The sequence below is a fragment of the Chinchilla lanigera genome, unplaced genomic scaffold, assembly GCF_000276665.1.
Source record: "Chinchilla lanigera isolate Chin_1 unplaced genomic scaffold, ChiLan1.0 scaffold00003, whole genome shotgun sequence".
Taxonomy (NCBI): Eukaryota; Metazoa; Chordata; class Mammalia; order Rodentia; family Chinchillidae; genus Chinchilla; species Chinchilla lanigera.
The window spans coordinates 15526764-15545598 of record NW_004955404.1 but is presented as its reverse complement, the minus strand read 5'-3'; the positions used below and the strand labels follow the sequence as shown (position 1 = coordinate 15545598).

The 18835-nt window shown below is 39.3% G+C and overlaps 1 protein-coding gene across 1 annotated transcript in view; it reads left to right on the top strand.

Moving 5' to 3' along the window:
• Gpc6 (glypican 6) overlaps positions 1-18835 on the top strand; it is a 1075163-nt gene that overhangs the window by 959375 nt on the left and 96953 nt on the right. Inside the window, exon 5 of the mRNA XM_005374116.2 lies at positions 7117-7247. Within this exon, the coding sequence (XP_005374173.1) occupies positions 7117-7247 (131 nt within the window). The remainder of the gene's footprint in view (positions 1-7116; positions 7248-18835) is intronic.

The window sequence follows — 18835 nt, the reverse complement described above, 5'->3', positions numbered from 1 at the left end:
ATTGAACCCAGAGCCGTTACACTGAGCTGCATCATGAGCTCTTTTTATTTTGAGACAAGGTCTTGCTAAGTCACTAAATTACCCAGGCTGGGCTCAAACTTGGGATTGTCCTGCTTCAGCCACCCAAGAGTTCAAGGTGTGTGCCACTACACTGGACTTCAAATTTGCATTTTAAAAAGATAGCCCTGCTGGCAATGTCAGAGATAAAATTAGGGAGCAGCAAATCTAGACATAACATAAAAAATAAGAGACAAAGAAGTGTTAAAAACTCCAAAAGGGCAGGGACCTTTTGCTGAAAGATGTTGGAGTTCTCCGGTCTCCGACTCAACCTTTCCTGGCTTCTCAGACCCTATCTACCGAATGTGCCGGGGATTCCTATCCCCAGGAGTTGTGCAGCTTTCCAGGCCTCTCTTGAAACACACTTCTGTCCCATATTCACTGGGGCATTTTAATTAATCGATCTGAGTGAAAGCAAAAGATGCGCGCACTGGCGTACCTGTCTCCAGCAAGCAAGCCAAGCCGCAGCAGAAAGCGAGCGCCTGATTGCACTCATGCCGTAGCCATTAATCAGCCGTAAATAAACTCTGGAGCTGTTTTCCTTTCTTCTTTTAATGAATAACTGGATGTCAATGAATGAATTTACCAGGGTGCTTTTCAAATGGCTTGATTTTTTTAATGCTTTCATACGCTTCCCACTGGGGAAAAAAGCTAAACTCGGGGGCTGCAGATCTGAGATTGGGTGAGCGCTGCGGCTGAGGAAAAGAGCACACTGAGTGCTGTGGGATTCTGAGAAAACAGTAGAGAAGACCGTGCTCATAGATTTCACCTTCCAGAAAGGAGATTATTAAAGCCAAATTTAGATGGTTTCATGAGAGCTTTGAAATAGTATGCTATTATCTTAATTCAAATTTCCCTCAAATGAAGAAGAAAAGAATTTTAATATGCTTCACCACTGTTACTTTGAAAAAAAAATTCTAGGGGCTGGGGATTTAGCTCAGCGGCACAGCGCCTGCCTGGCAAGCGCAAGGTCGGGAGTTCGATTCCCGGTACCGGAAAAAAAAAATTCTAAACACTATGAAGGCAGCACCAGGGACAGCTTCTGTACCCAGCCCCCCACCAACACAGTGACACAGTGACCAGTCTGGGCACGCCAGGAGTTATGAGGTTAGGCAGAGCTTACTTGAATTGAGTCTGCAAGGTTATTCCTATCCTGTAGCCCAAGAAAACTTAGCAGCATCTCATTTAAGAAGAAAGGCCCGCTCCCCCGGCCTCCTCTAAAACAGTTTGAAGATCTTTATCTTGCAGAATAAAGACAATGACTTTCAGCAAAGCTGCTTTTCAATTTGTGTCTCCTCTGCTCAAGAAATAAATCAAAGATATACTGTATTATGATCATAGGAAGCTCCCTCTCTCTTTCTCTCTCTCTCTTTCACTCTCTCTCTCTCCCTCCCTCTCATTTCTTTCATCCTGGAGGAGGTATAAATCATCAGAAACCCTGACAGGAAGGCAGCTTTCAATCCAATACCATCCAGCAATCAGAGGTGCTGTCTGGTTCCCTGAGATCCCTTTATAGAGTCCAAACTTACAGAAAAAATGAATTGCTTCCTTCCTCCAAAACAGCACTACGTCTCTCTCCATATACACTACAGGTGTGATTTACAAACAGCCTCTGGCCCGAGTGGGGCCAGCTGGCCTGCATCAGTGCCTAGAGGCTCTGCAACATAAAGCAAGTTTTTTCTGTATGTCCACTCTAAGGTGACATCTTAGTTGTTCTTTACCATCCCCAGGCTTGTAAACAGGGGGTATTATTATATTATTACATTATTTGACTAAAGCTTTGAAGATTTGGGTTTTCTTAAATAAATAGCGGGAAATTATTTAAGTATTCTGTAAATATTTTCATTGGACTGCAGCAGTTTTCTATTTCTGAAATTTAACAGTTTAAAATAATAACCATAGGATTACAATTCAGGAATCCAGGCAAAGTTCAGCTAGTTGGTTCTTTTACACTGTATGGTGCTAATTGGGGTCACTAGTTGGCCACTAGCTGGCAGATAGGCTGGTCTGGAAGGCGCAAGCTAGCTTCATGCATGTGCCTGGCACCCCTGCGTCTGATGGGTTGGCTGGGAACCTGTGCCCTAGGGGACTGTCACCTGGAGTGACTGCATGTGGCCTTTCTAGCATGGTGACCTTAGGAGCACACCCTTACAACAGACAGAGAGTGGAAGTCACTGTCTCTGTAGTACCAGCTCTGGGAACTGGCAGTGTCACTTCTACCGTATGCTATTAGTCCCAGCAGGCACCCAGCCCTCCTGAATTCATGAATATGCACCCCACCAGCCAATGGGAAGAATGGCCTGCAGCCAGGCCCCTCACCTGGGGTGACTCCTCTGGAAGCTGCTGCACGCAGCCCCTGCGCTGATGCACTGTCGCTGTCACTGTGAGCATTTGCAGCTCTTACTGAGATGACAAGCATTTCCTCTACATTTTATTCTCCATTCAGAAACAGAAAGGACACTTGCCCCTTAAGTAATGCAACAGCCTTGTCCTAAGGAGAAACTAAAGCTGGGCTACAGCGAAGGTCTGTGCTGAAAGGATCAGCTGACGGCTCATTGACAGTGACTGTCCTCATTTAATCAGCAAGAGATAAAAGCTCCAAAAGCAGAGTTAAATATCACATTCCAAATATTTCAAAATAGAAACGGTGCGGAGGTCAGGAAGACAGCACAGGGCGGCAGCCTCTGGAGGAAGTCACAGCCCTGTTGTGACTGAACTGGTTTCAGAGAAACTTACAAAGTGCCACTTTGGTGCCACAAAACTATTTGGCGTCCCTTCACTTGGGAGGAGAGAGGTTGCGATGTCCCACGGTGCTGCTTCCCTGAGGCACAAGAGGAAGGAAGTTTCCTTAGACAGAGAGGCTACTCACTAAGAGGCTTGCCAGGCAGGCTGGTAGGAAGCCGGCTAGACCAGCAGGAAGGAGGCCCTCTCCCAGCCGGAGGTGGGGCCTGAGGCGGAACAGGGGCTGCCTTTCTCTCCGGGTCTCTCCTGAGAGCCCACTGGACAGCGCTGACCTCCACTGGACTTCTTACCTCCTCCTATGTCTGACTTAGACTCCCACGGGCAGCCGCTGTGAGTGGGACTGCAGTGGGGTTACAGAACACTGGAGGGGTTTTCTGAAAAGCTATTTTCTCTCCTTTTCCTCTTGTCTTACCATATTTAGAGCAATGAAAGCTGGGCACAGAGATGGTGGCATAGGATGGCATGGATATTTTGTGGATTTTTTCTCATTCATTTGTTTTGTTTCTGAGACAGGGTCTGGCTACATAGTGCAGGCTGGCCTTGAAGTGGCTTATGCAGCCCAGGCTGGCCTCCAACTCATGGTGATCCTTCTGCCTCAGCTTCAAGAGTGCTGGGATTACAGGAATGCACCGCCACGCCCTGTTGCATGTGTTTTTAAAATTTTTTTTACTTGCTCGCATCGCTATAGGAGTTATTTGTATAGGTTTGTCTGGCCCTCTGTCAACTACTATAGCTTATTTTCAGAAACAGCATTGAACTGAGAAAAAACATAAGCCCCCCAAATTCACTACTTATGTCTGTCACCCTTTCTCCCATTCTTATAAAACAAGAAACAGAAACAGATACAAAGAACCTATGTTTAAGCCTAGTGCAGTGCCGCATGACTTTGTAACTACTCTCAGCTTTTGGGGAGGCTGAGTCAGGAAGATCACAAAGTTTGAAGCTAGCCTGGGCAACATAGCAAGACCTGTTCTCAAAATATAATAAAAAGGATATAATAAAAAGGATTGGGATGTAGCTCAGTGATGGGGGACTAATGCGTAAGACCTCTTGAGCTCACTCCCCAGTATGGGAAAAAACTAAAGAAAACCTATGTAAAACTATAATAAGTATCTCTGTGGCATTTTACTTAGAAGCTATTGTGATGGTGTCTAGATGTTATTTTGTCCAGACACAATTTTGTCTGAGCTTTACCAGGAATTTGAATAATTTGTGTTTTTTTTTAGGCAAAAGGGACATAGTATTTCACTTTATCTCTGTGCTTTTTATTTTATTTGTGCTAGTTAAGGTAAACTCTAATTTTATGTAGCTAAATATTTTTATTTCTGTTGTGGATTTTTAAAACATTGCTAATAACCTAAATTATAAAACAAATATCTTAATGTAACATTCTGACTGGTAATCTAAATTAAGAGAAAAATATATAGGTACATATAGCAAAGAATGATCATCTCAGATTAATTTGCATAACAAAGCAGAGGAATTGACTTGAAGAGTGGAAATACAAGGACAAGCCGTCCGGGTGCAAGCCGTCTGGGTACAAGTAGCCTTGTGGTTCCGTGGTTCCAGGGCTGGGTCAGCAACACCGGCACTCTTTCCCACAGACCTGCTGGTAACTGACTGCCGAGAGGGTCACCCTGAGACCGTCCTTGTGGCTTTGGAAGAGGAGCTTGCTGCCAGCCACCTATGAGACTAGGACTGCTGTCTTGCAGAAGCATAGAAGGGAGACTGACACCACCAGAGAAACCGCCCCACTCCATGAGCCCAACCAAGAAGCTTCTTACCTTAGCTTGAGAAGGGTGGTCTGCTAGAAAAGAGTGTTTTAAACAAGAAGAGAACCTCCTCAGAGATGCCTTAGCTCCTGCAATTTCAAGCACTGATGCTATGTTGAATTCTTAGGATCCAATCCAAACACTTGTCCTTCATGCCCAGGTCCTGCCTGCTTTCTGACTTTCAATATAACCTTATCAGCTCAGCTTACGCAGGCTGGATGTGTATACTGTGATAGACCACAACTCAGTGAATAACGGTATATGTAAATAAATACACAAAATACAAAACTAAGTATCCATAGTTATATGCGCCTTTAATTACATTTGTTGGATACCTCCATAGTATTAATTCTTTTTCCTGTAGAAAGATTTCTTGATTCTTTTAGAGTACATCTGTACAGGAAAACTTACTCATTCATAATTAATTCTAATTTAAAAACTTCTGGAAACTTATGATAAAAGGGATTATTTTTGATAAACACAGAAAATAGATATACAAACAGCAAAGAAATAGATGGAGTTTCAGGCAACATTTTCACAACATTAAGAGAGAAAGCATCTCTACTATTCAAATATTGCACCAAACAATATTCAACCTCTGTCCACACTGTCACTCAGATTATTAAGGACCTGAGAAATAATTCCTTTTATTATAAGATTCTGTCATGACATATACCAGTAAGTCTGCATTATCAAAGAAAAAATTAGAAAATATATTGTTAGGGCTTCTACCTGAGACCCGTGTATGCATAGTTCTTTCAGAGCGCTTACACTCATCCATAAGAAAAATATGAAATAGATTGTGGAGCTGGAGTTGGGATAAGAGAGCTCCCTGATTCTCCTAGTTATTTCTTGGAAGCATTAATTCTCAGTCATTCCACAGGAAATATAGCGGGGACTCAGTTATTTGGTTTGGCCCAAAACACTAGTCAATAATTATAAAGGCTGGTAAAGCCTGGGGTTCTTGAAACTTTGAGGCTTTGCTTCACAGATAGTTCTGGATCTTTCATATAAAAGATCATTTAAAATAGTTTCTCACCAGCCTGATTCATGACTACTTATAAGACTGAAAATGTTTTGATGTTGGACTTTGGTGGAACATAGTTGGATATGCAGTAAAAATAAAATTTGGTTTCCTCACACTACCACTGTAAAACAGCTAACTATAAACAGTGTTTCACATTAATAATATATTACATTTAGAAAACAGACTATATGGTCTATGTACAATATATTTCATTGCTTGTTTAAAATATTCATGCACAAAGGATAAAAGAACAAAGGGCATACATCACACTGTTTATAGTGTTATTCTGGAAAGTGTAAGTATGAGCATATTTCTCTTCTCTGTTTTTCTTTTCTATATTTTGTAAACATTGGATAATAAACATATATCATTTTGGAAACAAAGGAAAATGGTTAAGATTTGGCTTTCAAAAACTTTAACAATTGAAAATGTTGAGATCTACTGAGTCTGTCTATAGGTTAAGAGTCAAGACTGTGTTGTTTAATATGGTAGCTACTGTCCTCATGTAGATACTTCAAATTATATTCTAATTAATTAACTCAATTCTTCATTCATGCTATCCAGAGACATTCTTCCATAGCCATCTTTCCATCATTCCTGGAAGTTCTGTTTCACAGTCCCAGTGGGGAGTGAGGTGCCAAACCCGCTCCAATAACCAGGAATGGGAGATTGGCTGATGGTCACTGGCACTGGGGTGGGCACCTGCCCCTTGCCATGAACACTGAGAGACTCCTTGTCACTGGTACCTCTTCTGTACTTTACTAACCAAAAGTCTCATAAGCTCAGACACTTTCCTGTAGCCATTCAGTGAGTTAGTACTGAGCAAGAACACATTCCTAATACGTAGCTCTTGCCTTTGTGTCACTGTTATCACCATCTCCAAAAAACTCACACTTCTGCAGGAATATTCAGTTCAATATAATTTATAATGTAGTGTATATCTGATCAAGAGTTGAACCAAGGTAGAGAAGTTCCCCTTCTCTCCACCTAAGGGTGTCACAGATCAAAAACAAACAAACATCCTGGGTACAGTGACAACTCCAGGTAGTAGCTGGTCTGCTCTTCTGGAAATACTTCACACAGACTGTCATGTTTGAACTGGGTCTTAATATTTGTGCATCCAAATTCACAAACCAACATTTTTTTTCCAGTATTCTTAGTTTTTCCAAGACTTCCAGAGAGGCCAGACCCCATTTTGGATATGCAGTTAATCCCTGACAAAATCACTGTTTTTACGTCATGTGGAATAGTTAAATATGTTCAACTCTCTAAAAGTGGACTGATTTTCTTCTTTCAGGTCAGTTCCATATGTGTAAAATAATTTTAAATCTTCAAATGTAACACAATAAACTACAATTTTCAGATTTGGTCACTCATTTTGTTTTTGACTGTATGAAAGAAACTTTCAGATGTACGTAAACAGTTATGTTTCAGCCAGTTGTTTTGAAAACATTGAAATGCAGATTAAGAACATGGAGGTCCCTGTTTACGAATAAATCCTTCCCTATATTTTAACAGATGCGATGCTCTTGGTGGCAGAGCGACTGGAAGGGCCTTTCAACATTGAGTCGGTCATGGACCCCATAGATGTCAAGATTTCTGAAGCCATTATGAACATGCAGGAAAACAGCATGCAGGTGTCTGCAAAGGTATTTGCATTAATAATGTATCCACTAATGTATGTACATAATTCAGGTGCGGTGACCTAAAAATGAAGTAAGGAGATATGTCAGCTGGGATTATAAATTCTAATTGCCAGTTAGCTTTTCCTGTTGAGCCATAGATTTGCTACTCCATTAAAAAAAATGTCTAACAAAATGGCATTGAGCTGCGAGGCAATTTTTTACTTCAAAACTATTCAATCATGACGAAATCATTGACTGCCTAAAAACTTCCTTCAGCCCCAAGTATGCTGACTAATCCCTCACATTTGTGAGCAATTTTCTTTTTCAGTGTTTGAAATTTCTGCACACCTTCACTTTATGTTCTTTCTAGTAACTTCTAATTATATCGTCAGCTGTGTAGACAAAGTGCATGTTCTATATATTCAATTGGAAATAATTCAACATCCCATCTGACTTCCTTTTGAGACTGCAGTATAACATTCATTAATGAATCTTCAGGGGCAAATGCTCCTTTGTGTGGAGTCAAATACTCATTAAAAAAGCAAAAAAGTAGCACATTTTCATAAATCATAGAGACAGGGCTCCCAGGTTTGCAGCTGCAAAACACAAATACCAGGTGCGTGGTTTTCATTTGCCTCCACTCTGTTGAAGATAAACAGGGCCCGCCTGAAGCAAAATTGAGAAGTTTGTAGTGGGTCTCTCGCCTCGCCCTTCGTCACTCCATCTCTGCCACACGGATGGTTGCACAGGCCCGTCTGTTCTCTGTACTAGCCTCCCTCCCGTGAAACACTAACCAACCCTATGTCGGCCCTTCAAACTTGGTGACTGAGCGATTGCATTTTAATTGATAGTCCTTCGCCCTAAAATATGTCAGGCAAAGTGCTGCATGATCAGCTCCCTTCAATTTTTAACACCCTTTGTGAAGAAGATTTCAAATATAATCAAGGAAGAGGGCAGAAATTACAGAGCAGAAGGAGAGCTACGGTCTCCCTGGCTGAGTGTGGATCAAACTAGACCCGGGCTTTCTGGGGTAGGGTGGCAGGGAGTAGGGTAAGAATGAGTCTGGCCTCGGTTTCTTTCTCTGTCTGGGAAATGGCTGAGCTGAGGGTTTCATAGGGCTGTTTCTGGGCTTTAATGAGTTTGGGGTACAATGTGAGAAGGAGCATGCTCTAAATTACCACCATCTGTTGGGGAAAGAGCACATTTGGGGGTTCCATGAAAGGCCATTTTCTTTCATTCCTGTGGAAAAAAAATAGCAAGGCTCTATTCCCCTCAACTCTATTGCCTAGAAACCAATTAATGTTATTTTGAGAGGTCACATATCCCAGCAGTGCTCAGGTAATTAGGGGAGTAGGTGGAAGAAGTACACGATGGCTCTAGAAATAGGACACAAAACACACGTGGACAAAGCACCTGCAGTCTGAGACTGTCACTCACCTCCTCGAAGTCAGGGTGTTTCCACTGGTGTGTGCACACATGTTCAAAGTCATGCATTCTGGTTTTATTCCTTTTGTCCATTTGTTGAAGATATATTCATTGAGAACTCACAATAGACAAGGTTCTCGGTCCTACAGAAGCAAGAGTGGACACGACACGACCCCTTCCCTCATCACATGTGCTTCTTAGTAAGAGACACAGAGGCTGAACAGATGGACAAAACAGAAGGAAATAAGCAAAATAAAATATCAGACAATGAGCGATAATAAAAACAAGCTCTTCCTCCCTCAGCACCTGGACATATTTTGACATAACTTTCTGTCATTTTCCTTTCAAGAAAACTTGAAAAACTTTCTTCTCAATTGGTACCCCGGCTCCCACTCTTGAACCCCCTCAAATCTGTTCTTCATCCAGCAGCCAAAGTATTTCTAAAATATGAGCAAGTTGATATCCCCCAACTTTGCCTTTCAGCAGCTGCAATTGTATCTAGGTGGGATCCATACTCCTGCAAGACCTCACATTTTCCAGCTCTGCCTATCTGCGACTCTGGCTTCTTGGCTCCTGACCTTTGCTACTGTGCACACACATGATTGTTCTCTCAGTTCCCTGAGCACACTCACAGCTTCCTCTGTTTATGTTTTTCACCCCCGCCCCCTGTCAGTAAGTCCCTCTTGAGAGTCTGTGTTATAGCAATTTCTCACAACACCTATTACAGATTTGGAAATACATATTGATCTGTTTGGTACTTGCTCCCCTGACTTCTCTGGTCAGAAACTCCAAGTGGAATTGAGATCACCACCGTGCTGCAGACCACCAGGAACCCAGCCCACCCCTTGGCACATAGAAACTATAGGCCAATACTAGTTGAATGTTTTTTTTAAAAAGGAAATGCAGTAATTAATGAACTCACTCTAAAAAATTGTTAAGAAGTTAACCTATTTCAAAGATTCAGTCATCTAAATTATCCTTGTTAAAAAATATTTGAACAGAAAAATAAAAGTGTATATATTTATGGTATGCATGATCTTTTAAATAATATGTACACAGCAGAATGGCTGAATCAAGCTGTATTAGTCAGCTTTCTGTCACGGCAAAAGCATTTGAGATAATGTAAAGGAAGAAAGGTTTACTTGAGCTCTTGGTTTCAGGAGTTTCAGTTCATGGTCAAGTTGGATTCACTGCTCTTGGATCTATGATGAAGCCAAACATCAAGGTGGAGAGTGTGGCAGAGGAAAGCTGCTTGCCTCATGTCAGACAGGAAGCACACAGAGAAAGAGAGAGAGAGCTCAGAGACAAAGCACTCCCCAGTGACCAACTGCCTCCAACAAAGGCTTGCCTTCTAAGGTCTCCACCAATTCCCAATTTTGCTGCAAGCTGGGGACCACACCTTCAACATAAAAATGGTTAGAGGACAAACACTTCAAGTCCCAACTGCAACACAAGCTAATTAACATATGCATTACACTTCATATACTTATCACTTTGTTTTTGAGGTGACAACACTTAAAATCTAGTCCCTTAGTGATGTTCAAGCGTACAATACTTTTCTGTTATTATAGTTCAAATCAAGCACCCTATCAGAAGCTCCCCAAGAGGTCACATGGACTTTTCATTACCAGAATGTGGATGACACATCTTTATGGAATTTGTCCAGCCACATTATAATGATGTTGCTGTTAATTTTAAATGTTCTTGAAAATGGCATTTCTTTGTAAGAAACATCAAAAATCAAGAGTAAAAGTAGTATAAGCAAGTAACAATATACTCACATCAGGGGAATGCAATATGAAAGGTGGTAAAACAGTAATACAAAAAATGTCCAATTTATTAGCACAAAAGAGTGCATTGGAGCCCAGTATGATGATACATGCTTGTAATCCCAGCACTATGGCAGGCTGAGGCAGGAGAACGGAAAATTTGAGACCAGGCTGGGACAATTTAGTAATTTAAGGAGACCCTGTCTCAAAATTTTAAAAAATAAATAATTAAACAGGCTAGGAAGGTATATCAGAGCAAAGGTTCAGTTCAATCCCCAGGACTATAAATAAATGTATTTTGTAGAATTTCCATCTAGTAATGGGGTTGGAAGGCCTTACAGAGGAAAGAGAAAGGATCAGTAGAAAGAAGAAAGGGAAAGAAAAGAGACAGAGAGAAGGTTCTTCTAAAAAGAGGGCCAGGGCCAGGAGTCTGTTCCAGAAGACAGTGCAATGAAGAGTGAAAGCCAGCCAGCTTTTAGTACAGTGGAGAGGTAAAGATGATTGAAATTACGGTCAGTTTAGTAAGATTTGCTAGTGAAAGAGATATGTTCTGAAAACAGGTTTTATTTCATCAGAGGAACAGAATTTTCTCTTAAATTTAGAAATATATGGTTTCATTTTCCATGGAAGTGACATCCATGAAATCACACACAAACTGGAATCTAAAAATGAGAATCATAGCTAAGAACAAGAATGTATCCTTTTTGCAAAAGGAATCCTCAGTCAGAGTTGATAAATAGGCTCATTGAGTCTGAAGTACTGGATTTCAGGCTGGAGTACCTATAGAAGTAGAGAACATGAACTTCTTACAGGGGGGACTCAGGTGAAGCCAGAAGCTATTTCTCTACTGGGGGCAGGATATCCTATTGGTTGTAAAGCTTACTCTTAAAAACGGCTTTTAGGATGTGACTGACACCTTGCCCTTTGAAAATCAGTTATTTTATTAAGGGCATTAATGATAGAAGCCATTCCCAGAGCCGCTTAGAAAAGCAACAATATTTACAGCTGCCAGGTCACATTTGTTGAGTGCCTACTGTCAAGGACTGTACTAGGTGCTCTACAAGTTTTATATTATATGGTACTTATAATTTATTGCCCCTGGTTTGTGGATAAAGCAAGCAAAACCTAGAACGGTTAAATAACTTACCAAGGTTGCATGATACAAAGGGTAGAAAAATGTCTAATTCCAGAACCCACCATGTTAATCACCATATTATGATGAAGTTGATGTCTATAGAGTTTGTCTCACAAGGGTAGAGTTTGGTAAATATTTACTGCATAGATCAAGTGTTAACAGAAAGTTCAAAAGTCTGCAAGAGAAGGAAAGGAATCAGAGGTGGTAAAGGCAGAACAAGTCAAGCTATCCCTTTGTCTGATAGTCACATGCATGAAATCAAGCATAAACTGGAATCTAAAAATGCAGATTGCTACACCACCTAATACTTCCCAACATGATAAATTCCAGTTAAATATTTCTCACATCCAAGTAGTCATTCATTTCTTCCACACTTTCCTAACAGTAAAAATATACATAAAATTCTTTTTTCTTCATTTGTCTGAAGGCGGAAGATGAACGCATCACAGTTTCAGATATGAAATCCCTTTTTCCAAATGCTTGCATCATATCTAGAGGAAGAACTAATCTTTCTGTACCTAATAATTGAGACTGTGATTTAAAAGGATTTAGAGACCAATGAAGATATCTGTTCTCACCATGTATGTTCATACTTTAATCTTGTCCCAAATCTATTTTTGAAGGTATTGTCAAATCCATTTTCCTCTCCTGTGTTTCCACAGGGAAGCAGTTGGTGCTAACACACTTCCTTCCCCAAAACACATGAGCTTTTTCCAAGTCGCATAACCAAGTTATAAAATGTATTTTGTCATTAATATTATGACCCTTATTAGAAATTCTAGATTTGTTTACCCTTTGTAATATTTATACATTTTTGAAGGGGACAGTAGCATATTTAAATTTTTTCTTTGTTCCCTTTTAATCACCTTGTAACAATGACAGCTATCATGATTAGTATTGGGAGAATACCTACTATATCTAGTCCATAAATATCCTACCATATACCAAGCACAAGGAATATAATAGAGGATGAAACAAAGTCTTTACTTTCCTATTAGTCTTTCTAGATGCCATATTTGATATGTCTTTTAAATCCTTACTGAAATTTCGTAAAGCACTCATTTCCTTTATAGGTAAAGAATGTTAAATTTAGAGAGATTAAATAGTTAACCTGAGGAAGCAGCCCTGAGATTGCAGCCCAGAATTGTTTGATCCAAAGTAAAAGATTTTCCCAACATGCCATACTGCTTGGGACCAGATATGTACATCAGCACCAGAGGAACCAGTTATATGAGGAGACTATTGCCTGCAACACATTACCAGGAGCCTGTAAGTGAGAAGCAGAGGTAGTGAGTTCTTCAGACCCAGCCGCACTTACTATATTCACCATTTCATAGTATTCAAAAACAGGGAAAACCTTCAATATTCCACCTCCTCCTACCCAAATAAAAGCATTTTTACAAGTTGGAAATTATCCAAGTGAAGTGCAGAAACCTCACTGACTAAATTTCAGATGTGTTGATAATCTCTTATCCTATCAGAGAAGATGAAATGGATCTCACTAGATATCATTTAACTATATTAGGGATAATTTCAAACCTAATCCGGAAAAAGATTGGTTTGTCAGATGTAATCTAAATTAAGAAAGAAGACTTATTAAATTCCAATTGAAACCATCCATTCAATTAATACTTCTTGCAGATGAGTGTAGAACCCATTACGGAAGAGGAGAACAGCCTTCAGGTACTTAATTTCCTCCAGATAATTCTTCCTGGGTCCACAGCTCAAATGAAAATGAAAAAAGCCCAAAGGAGCAGGAAAGAGAATGTAATAATTTCTGTCTTTAGCTCCTGTGTCTTAGTTTCCTCGCCTGTGAAATGAAGACTCATTCATCTACATATCCCCCTTCCAGGCATCTCCCTAATTATACAGATTACTTTTTCCAACATCCAGATCTTTTTCCCCCAGATCTTTTTCCCATCAAACACCCAGGTATAAATAATATCTCAGGAATTCAGATGGGGAAAATATCTCCTTTCAGATGGAAGGACATTGTTTAGAATTTAGTTCAAGCAAATAAGTTTTTTATTCCAATAACATTTATCTTTCTTTTCTTTGGGCCCCGATATTGCTCATGCCCTTTTTATAACAGTGAACATACTATTGTTTGTGTTATGGTTATTTTTGATCTTACTTTTTCCTGCCCAAGATTATAAATAATGTGAGGACAAAAGTTATATTGTATTCATTCTTACATTCTGTAAAGAGCCTTTCTAACATCTAGTTTTACACATGGAAAATATAATACATTCTGCTGAGTTGAATTCAGAACGTGAAAATATAATGCCAAAGACTTCAACAATAAAGAGCAACAAATACCTTAAAATGTACTTGAAGTTAGTCTAGGGTTCTTTAGGCTAGCATAGCAATTACAGGGTCAGATTCTGACATCAGATTGACCTGAGATCTGGTTGCTACCAGTTGTAGCCTTTAGAGCAAGTTATTTATCTATTTAAACTCAACTAACATTTAAAATAAGGACTTAAATAGTATCAGGTTATAGGGTTGATTGAGAGTACAGTAGTTCAATGATATAATGCCTTAAATACTTAGTATTGGAATATGTCAAATCAAAGCCATTCATATATGTTAAGTGTCTTAACAGTTATTATTGAAAACATCTATGTTATTCAGGCTCTAAAAAGCATTGATTCTGTGGTTTTGCCTAGTACAAGAGAGACTGTGGGTTTGTTTTCATTTTTAAGATCTGAAAATAACATTTGATATCCACATCACTGCATTTAATCTCATGCAGGTATGGTGTTATTTTCAATGCCGATTACCTCATTGTGAAAGACATGGTTCTGGATAAATATCTAATAAGATATTTAATAAATATCTATTAAGACTGCAGAGAAGAACTGAGTCACTGGCAATTATGTCAGTAACCCAACCCTAGTCTGTCCCGTTGGCCCAATCAATTGACTTTTATAAAGTCAATTGATGAAGACAGCAATGAAGACAGCAATTGACTTTTATAAAACTGTTATTATTATAAAGCTTTATGTTCTATTTCTACTTCAGTCTTGTTTTCAAAGGAAATGTACACTTTTAATGATTCTAGAGTGGCAGTATCTTCTCTGGCTTTCTCATACTCAAAGTTTACATTCTACCAGCAGTTATAACATATAACTTTCTACCAAGAAAATAATGACCTTCACATGTTTTCTCCCCTTGGTTTCTTCAACATTGTGTGTAGTCAGGTTCTGTTCTGTTCCTGTTTGTAACAGGGCTGGATGGTTCAGGTATATGGAGAGAGCAGGGAAAAGACACTTTTCTTTACAATGTAAAATGAACGTTAGAGAAAAATGATTGTAACACACTCTTAGGGAATGCATCCAAAGAAAGCCAGCTTTAACTCCTTCTATGTAAAAGAGATTAAAATTTTTCTCTTCTCGATGATAAAGGAAAACTTCTGATTATCTCTAACCTTTGGAGATTTATCTTAAGATTTTCTTTCACTTTAGGGGAAAAGATGAGAAGATTATATTTAATGTAGTCTATTCAAGAACAGATGATTGAAATTCAATTTCTTTTTTAACACTCTGTGAGTTCTTAGGAAAAACACAAGGTACTTTTCTTGTCTCCTGAAAGTTTTCCTGCAACTTCTTTCTGCCTTAAAGAGAATTTCCTTGGCCTCATGCATCTCAGGGGCAATGGACAACTGTGTACAGAGAAACTTCGCAGGGCCTCTCCTACTCTCACAAATACACCCTCTCATCCCCCACTCTTAGTACTGCCTTCCACCCAGGGAGACATGATCTGGTTTGACTCTGTTGAAATCTTTGCCTCAGGGAGCTTACACGAGTAAAATAAAGGCAACCTTTGTGCAGAAAACATACTACTTTGTAGTGTTTGCCAAAACTATGGTGCAAATACCTCCACCATGGCTAATTTCAAGTCACCAGCATAATGTCACTAAATGAAGTAGCACATCATGATATAAAAACCCCATCTTACAGATGCAATTGACATGAATAATCTTGAAATAACAATAACAAGGGGAATTTAAGAAGAATTAAGAAGTGTTATGTACATGTACCAACTCACCGCAGTGAATGTAACCATCATATGCTGAAAATATGTACTACTAGAAATAAAAAAGAAACTTAACAAGGAATTAATGAATACACACTACCTTTGTTTTTAATGCAATTTATACAACTCTGAGTTTGTACAATTTAATTTTTAATAATTGCTATGCTTAACCACTGGCTTGCAAACATTCCTGAAAATGTAGCAAATGATCATGAGATAGTAAGAGCCAGTTCTAGCCCGACACTGCTGGTCCAGAAAGCTTCCTAAATTCTCCAGTCTGGGTCACTTGCCCCTTGTGGGTGTTCCCACCATGCGTTTCACATCCTAATTGCCTAATTTCTATTCAGAACCTTATGGGAGCAAGGACTCATCTAATAATCATATTCTCAGCACTTCTCTCTGGCCCTTGTGACACTACACAAATATTTGTTGAATCGTGGGCTGAATGAATGACATGGAGCCAATCTGATATAATTTATGCATTTCCTTATATTCTGCAAAGTGATCTGAAAGAACTACTTTAAAATTTATAAACAAAGAACATATGAAATAATCATTTAGCCAGGCAGAGAATCATGGCTTTTTTTTCCTCCACTCAAAAATGTGCCCCCAAAATCCACTGAACAAAAATGTGTTTCAGTTCCCTGAGACTCTCTCTACTTTCCATTTGGGAGGAAATATCAGCATGTCCTGCTTTTAAGGAATGCAAAACCTTTGGGGGCAAGCCTTCCTCTCAAGCCAGTGGAAAGAATTTGCTTTCATTAAAGAAAAGATTTTAAGAAATACACAAGGCATCAGATAGATATTTCAGAATCAGAGTGTGTAAGCATCAAAAGTAAATGTGTGAACCTTAAAACTGACACGGTAGCTGGCTTTGGAAAATTGAAGCCCATGAAAAGTGGCCAAAATACAATGATGATTTGGCTAGATTCAAGAGTACCCAGAATTCTCTGAACAGAATCCTGAGCCTATCCAAGGACCTAGAGCTTGCCAGAGAAGTTGGCCAGGAGACAAATGTCATCAGTCTTTAAGGAAAGGAAAGCACAAGTAACAGGAAAAAGAAAAGAAGAGAAAGAATGACAGCAGGGAGACGGAAGACCAGAGGCAAGAAGAAAAGTTATTGTGGGTGGATGGGGTGAATAACTGGCTTCTTAGAAAGTAATCCATGTGGGAAACCACCTAACTAATAAAATAAAAAAACTCTGGTACTTAAGATATCTGTGTCAGGAGGAAAGAAATCACAATCAAAACGTTTTAAGTTTGTATTCAGGAAAACACTTCTTAGGGTATGAACTGAAAGCTGATAGGAACTAGAAAAAAAAGTATGTGAACTTGAACCTTAGAGTATGAGATTAATATTCTATAATGGGAATGATGTAGCTCTTCTTGCTACTTATTAAATGAAATTTTAAAAAAAACTTTACACTATTCATATTTTTAAATGTTTTATTAGTATATATCTGTGGTCCATGATAAAATATATTCATGGGAGGGATTTGGAACAGATACATATCTCATCTTGACCCTTTGTACTTCTCCTGCCTCCGGAACCTACCCATCCTCAGTCCCCCTTCCCATGCTCACAAACTCCTGCACACAATTTGCAGTCACCGCTTCCACTTTGAGAAAGGGCCCCCAGCTTTGCATTGAAGCTGGATGATAGGATACCGCTGCTGCAATGTACAGGTGCTACTGTTTGCCATTACAACTGGGTGAGGCAATGAAAAGGGGTGGCTTTGTAAAGTCCAAGTTTTCTGCCACTTTGACATGAATAACTGCCATTGCCTGAGCTCTGAACCTAGTTACAGACACTTCCCCAGTCTGTGGGAAGTCCCTTCCCCAGCTTTCATTTTCTGCAGTTTTAGTTACCAATGGTCACCTGCTTTCCAAAGACATTAAATGGAAAATTCCAGAAGTAGAAAATTTATGAGTTTTAAATTTCACACATTCTGAGTAGAATGATGAAATCTCACGCTGTCCCACTCCATGGTGCCTGGAATGTGAATCATCCCTTTGCACAGCACGTATTGCTGTCTGTGCTACCCACCTGTGAGCTTCTTAGCAGCTGTCTCAGTTATCCAATAGACCGTCAATATCACAGGGTTTGTGTTCAGGTACTTCTTGTTTTACTTACTAATACCCAAGAGCAGTGATGCTGGCAACTTAGCTATGCCAAACAGAAGCCATAATGTTGTTCCTTTCTGTGAAAAGGTAAGAGTTTATTGTGGGTATTTATGTATGGGAAAAGCAATACACTTAAGGTTCAGTATTATCTGCAGGTTCCAGGATCCACTGAGGTTCTTGTTGCATATCCTGCTCAAGGAAGGGGAGGTTATTGAATTGCTAGGCCCTGTGGCTCTTTGCTTATCCCCCGCTAATCTATTTTGTGTGTGAGGTCCTCCACTTTTTAACTGATTTACCAATATGATGAGCAGTTGTTATAAAAATGATCAAGAAGCAGTCATTTTGTTCTCGTTATCAGTTGAAATGAAGTGGTTGATTTGGCTTCACCAGTTTGGCACAGTCAGTGGAGTAAAGGAGATATCAAATGATTTTTTTAGCGTGGATGCATGATTCATTGTGTTTTTTTAAGTCTGAGGAAAAGTGTTCAGCCTTGAATTTAAAGAGATGATTAGTTATTTGAGATAAAGTATATAAAATACATAGCATAAAGAAGCATCTATCATAGACACTCAATGTATGTTTGTTCTCTTTTCTTTCCTATCTTTTCTTTCTCATCACAAATATTCACATGTTAATTGCCTTTACAAGATGTTTGCAAGTTGAGAAATTATAAAAACATTCATAATCTCTCATTGCCAAGTTTTAAGAACCCGTGCTATGTGTGGGGCACTCTTATAGATTCCGGGATACAATGATAAACAAAATGTACAAAACCCTATACCTCACAGAGTTTAAGTTATTCATCCATAGCTCTGTCTGACCCATAGATTTGATTTGTTACCCATTATTGTCCTCCTTAATTACAGATTACTTCAGGTCAAATGATACAACTTTATTACTCATTTTTTTCAGTGTCTTTTCCATTTATTGTACATTTTATCTTTATAGTGACCTTGAAACTTGGAGAAAATGTGTTATCCCAAGTCCCACTTGTGTAAGGAGAGAGTGCAACTAGTGTACCAAACTTTTCAATTCTTGCTTATAACTCTTGCTGTGGTCTGAATGTCACCCGAAATTCATAGTAGAAACCTAACCCCCAAGTTGCTACTATTTAGAGGTAT